The sequence below is a fragment of the Lactuca virosa genome, chromosome 8 (genome assembly GCF_052849685.1).
Source record: "Lactuca virosa cultivar CGN04683 chromosome 8, Lactuca_virosa_CGN04683_v6, whole genome shotgun sequence".
Lineage (NCBI taxonomy): Eukaryota > Viridiplantae > Streptophyta > Magnoliopsida > Asterales > Asteraceae > Lactuca > Lactuca virosa.
The window spans coordinates 221,194,103-221,198,261 of record NC_136433.1 but is presented as its reverse complement, the minus strand read 5'-3'; the positions used below and the strand labels follow the sequence as shown (position 1 = coordinate 221,198,261).

Genomic DNA, 4,159 nt, shown 5'->3' with positions numbered 1-4,159 from the left:
ACAAAAATGGTCTGGTGAAGAAACAGCGACATCAACATAAACAATCCCTAAAATATTCAATGATGTAGGATGGTAAATATAGACGGTCATGTCTCTAGATTATAAATACATGTGAATTATAGATGAACATGCAAATGAGACATATAAGGGTGAGTTGATCATATTCAAACAATAATACACTAATAAAGTAGTTATTACTTATTAGCGCATTAATATACCAACAAATCAAAAATGAAAACAAAAATAAAAATATGCAATAGGTACGTAGGATGAGGTTAAGATTTACAGATGATACATAGAAATAAGACATTTAAACATGATCTACACTACCCTACAACCCTTATACTAAGACTTTATGACCCCGTCACCTCTACGCTATGTCCTCAAAAAAGTTCAACTCTTTTATGTCCAATTTCACATTATCTTCTCACTCTCTTATTGGTCGTCTTCTCTTCCACATATCATCAACCATGGCCGACTCCACACTTACAACCAAGATCGTAAAAGTCGTTAGGCCGTACTAAGTCAGTCGTAACTAGCGACTAAAGATTAGTCGGCGAGTAGTTGAAAACCCTAAATTGTAAATCAGTTCAACTTTTAAAAAAATATAGAGTAAATTACAGTTTTGGTCCCTGTGGTTTGTCCCAATTCGCAGGTTTGGTCCAACCTTTAAAATTTTGATAGGACCCATCCTTGTGGTTTTAAAAATTTGCAGTGGCCATCCTTGAGGCATACGACGTTTATTTGAGCTGTCAAAGACCATCACGTGCCCCTCACATGAGGGGCATTTTTGTCAATTTGCTTGTGCGTTTTACGTTGCCTCCATCCTCTTAATTACATTAGTATCCATCATTATCCTACTCTAACGTACCTGCTCAAGCATCCCAAGAAACCCCATTATCCTTCCTTCTTCCTCGTCTGTTTGTTAGGGTTACTTCGTCTGAAGATTGAGAATGGGTCCAACGTTATGGAGTATACGACCTAGAAATTCTTCCACTGATGTCGACAAAGTGTACGATAAGGATTCATATTTTTTCAAATTACCATTCATGATCGTTTTTTTTCTTTGTTTAGGTTTTAATATGAGGTTATTTTGCCATTATGCAGAAGGTTTGCCCCATATTTTCACAATGCGTATTTCACATGGGGGGGTGTTCTCAAAATCACCTGGTAGAAGATACGTGCTTGGTAAGGTTAGTTATGTTGACTTTATTAAGATCGACGAGTTCTCAGTACACGAACTCGATGTGATCTTCGAGGAGTTAGGATATGGTAGACAGGATTGTATTTACTACCACTATTACATTCATGGGATTGACTTGGACTGTGGACTTCTACCTTTAGGTAATGACCAAGATATCATTAGGTTGTCAACATATGTTGGAAAGAATAAGGAAATTCGAGTTTATTCAGAACATGGGAAAAGTAATCTGATTACATATTTGATGTCTCCTACAAAAGTGGTTATTGAGGAGATTGAGGATAACCCTTCACCAGAATTACATAGAGGAAGGAAAAAGATGAAAGATAGTGGGTCATGTAGTAAGAAGATCGATTTTGACCTCAATATCCCAAATCCAAGCTCATTGGCATTGGTTGTCCATAATAACCAAGAGCAACAAAAAGACAATACTTCCAACCCATTTGAAAATGTCCCACATGTACAACCTATAAATGAATCTGAGTCAGTGGAACAAGATGAAGGAATTGGTAACATTGAAATGGATTTCCTTGATCCATTGTTTGATATTGGGAGCGAATGTGGAAGAACATTTGGACAACGAAGATGATATGGACGTGAATGATGGTTCTAATTCTGATAAGGATGGTGGGTGTAGCAGTGATAGTGATTTTCTTATGGATGAAGAAGACCTAGTGGTTGACTATGAGGTTGACATGTCAGAGTTCCATAGTGTGGTTGATACAAATGTCGAATGGATAGAAAAGAAGAAAAAGAAAAAGCCAATGGATGTAGATCATGAGGCAGAAGAGATGGAAGTAATTGACGAAGACAAATTTGAGTTTGTTGGGTATGAAGAGGATAAGAGAGCAAGGTTGTTGAAAGAATTGACTAGGCCAAAATACTGTTCAGATGGAAAGGTGCATGGGGGTGAATTTATGGTGGGTCAAACTTTTCAAACAAAGAAGGAAGTCACAGGCTTGGTGAAGGAACATGCTTTACAGACTCGGAGGGACGTACACATAGAAAAAAATGATAAGATAAGGGTAGGGGTAGTGTGCAGAGGTGTTACTCCTGAATTTAACTCTAGTGGGTTGTTGGGATGTAATAAATGTAAGGGTAGTTCTGTAAATAAAGAAAAAGGTTCTTGTCCTTTGGTTTTTGTTGGTTTCTAAGCCATCAGACTTAGATATCTGAACTGTGAAGGTTTATGAAGAGAAACATTGTTGCTTGCGTACAAGAGATGTTAAGAGTTGCACCCAGAGTTTCATTGCTAAAAAAATTGCTTATCAAATAGAGATGAACCCCACTTGTCCAACACATGCTTTACAAGAGGAGTTTCAGAAGAAATATGGTGTTGGGGTTTCAAAAAGCAAAATATTCAGAGTGAAGGCCATAGCTCAACAACAACTACATGACGACTATGAGAAGCAATACTCGATGCTTAGGGACTATGTCTTGGAGTTACAAACAACAAATCCTGGGACGACAGTCAAGATACAGGTTGGAAGTCAACCAAACATTAATTTGGAAACTAGGAAATTCCAAAGAATTTATGTTTATCTTTGCATTGAAACATGGTTTCAAAGAATCTCAAAGGGAAATACTTGGCCTTAATGGGTCATTCATGAAAGGCCCTTACCCAGGCCATCTCTTGACTGCAGTTGGTGTTGACTTAAACAATGGTATGTTCCATGTTGCATATGCAATTGTTGAAGCAGAGAATATGAAGTCATGGTCATGGTCATGGTTTTTAGAATGTTTGGGTGAAGATATGGATCTACCCACAAGAGCCAACTTTACCTTCATTTCAGATAGACAAAAGGTACCCTTTCTGTACTCTGTTTTTTCTTAAAATATATTTTTGATGGATATATTCTAATGCTGTATATTGTAACTTAGGGGTTATTACCCGCTATTGCAAAAATCTTGCCATGTGCTGAGCACAGGTTTTGTCTCACACACATACATGAAAACATGAAACAAAAGTGGAGAGAAAATCAATTAAATGAGATGTTATGGAACTGTTCAACTGCTACAAATGTAATCCACTTTGAAAAAGGCTATGAAGAAGCTATCTTTATTCAATAAGGATGCATATGAGTGGCTAAAAAAATTCCACTAGTTCATTGGGCTAGGAGTCATTTCACAGGTTTGATGTATTTTGTATTTGTTCTTTAATGTTGCCATATAATTACTGTGACAACTGTCAATTCAGGTCATTCTCGGACTCATGCATCTTTATAAAAATCATTCATGCACAACATGCCATGGCCTAGTAGTATAAATTAGGTCAAAATCTTGCATAAACTAGGATCCAACTAAGATCTAGGACTAATATACTTGACTCTTACGATTCTAGTAAGTTGCTTAACTACAATAGGAAATGCCAATACCATAATTAGAATGAAACTTCAAACTTTGTTACAATTGAAAAAGGGTATAAAACCCTAAAAATAAATTAAAATATTCTAATTACATTCCAATATGATGGTGAATATCAAACAATGTTCCAAAAACTCTAAAGAGCCCAAAAATCCAAATTTATAAACTTTAAAGCTTAAAAACTTTATAAAATTTCTATAAACTTCCTAATATAAAATTTTTATTAATCAAATTATAGATTATAATCAATGAAATAGAAATTTAAATTATCATACATTAATCATAATTTATTAGTTAAAAAAAACAAGATTTTTAAATAAATCAAAAATTGCTTAAAGAGACATTTTATAAAAAGTTAGGTTTTATAAAAACTGAAGGGATAATTATATAATTTGAATTTTAGGAGAGAGGGAGCCTCTCTCACTCATAAAATTCGTGCATCCTCTCCCCCATGCCCTCTCTCTTCCCAAAACTTCAATCATTAAAACACAATCCCCACTCTTCCACTTCTCTCTTCACTCTCTCTCACACTCCACCCTTTCAACACTCAAACTCTCCTCCTCTCTCTCCAAACCCACGAAAATCATCAGCCAA

The 4,159-nt window shown here is 35.7% G+C and overlaps 1 protein-coding gene across 1 annotated transcript; it reads left to right on the top strand.

The window, feature by feature from the left end:
- Window positions 1-1,791: 1,791 nt before the first annotated feature.
- LOC145131269 (uncharacterized) lies at window positions 1,792-3,271 on the top strand. Its single transcript, XM_079065985.1, has 4 exons — window positions 1,792-2,323; window positions 2,478-2,690; window positions 2,770-3,005; window positions 3,083-3,271. The coding sequence occupies exons 1-4, from the start codon at window positions 1,792-1,794 to the stop codon at window positions 3,269-3,271; spliced, it is 1,170 nt and encodes a 389-aa protein (XP_078922111.1).
- Window positions 3,272-4,159: the final 888 nt, after the last annotated feature.

Excerpts from the sequence above, each read along its gene's own strand:
- LOC145131269 (XM_079065985.1), top strand. The coding sequence starts at position 1,792 with ATGGACGTGAATGATGGTTCTAATTCTGATAAGGATGGTGGGTGTAGC. Across the intron at positions 2,324-2,477 it reads TTCTGTAAATAAAGAAAAAG|AGATGAACCCCACTTGTCCA; the intron begins GTTCTTGTCCTT and ends CTTATCAAATAG. Across the intron at positions 2,691-2,769 it reads AGTCAAGATACAGGTTGGAA|AATCTCAAAGGGAAATACTT; the intron begins GTCAACCAAACA and ends ATGGTTTCAAAG.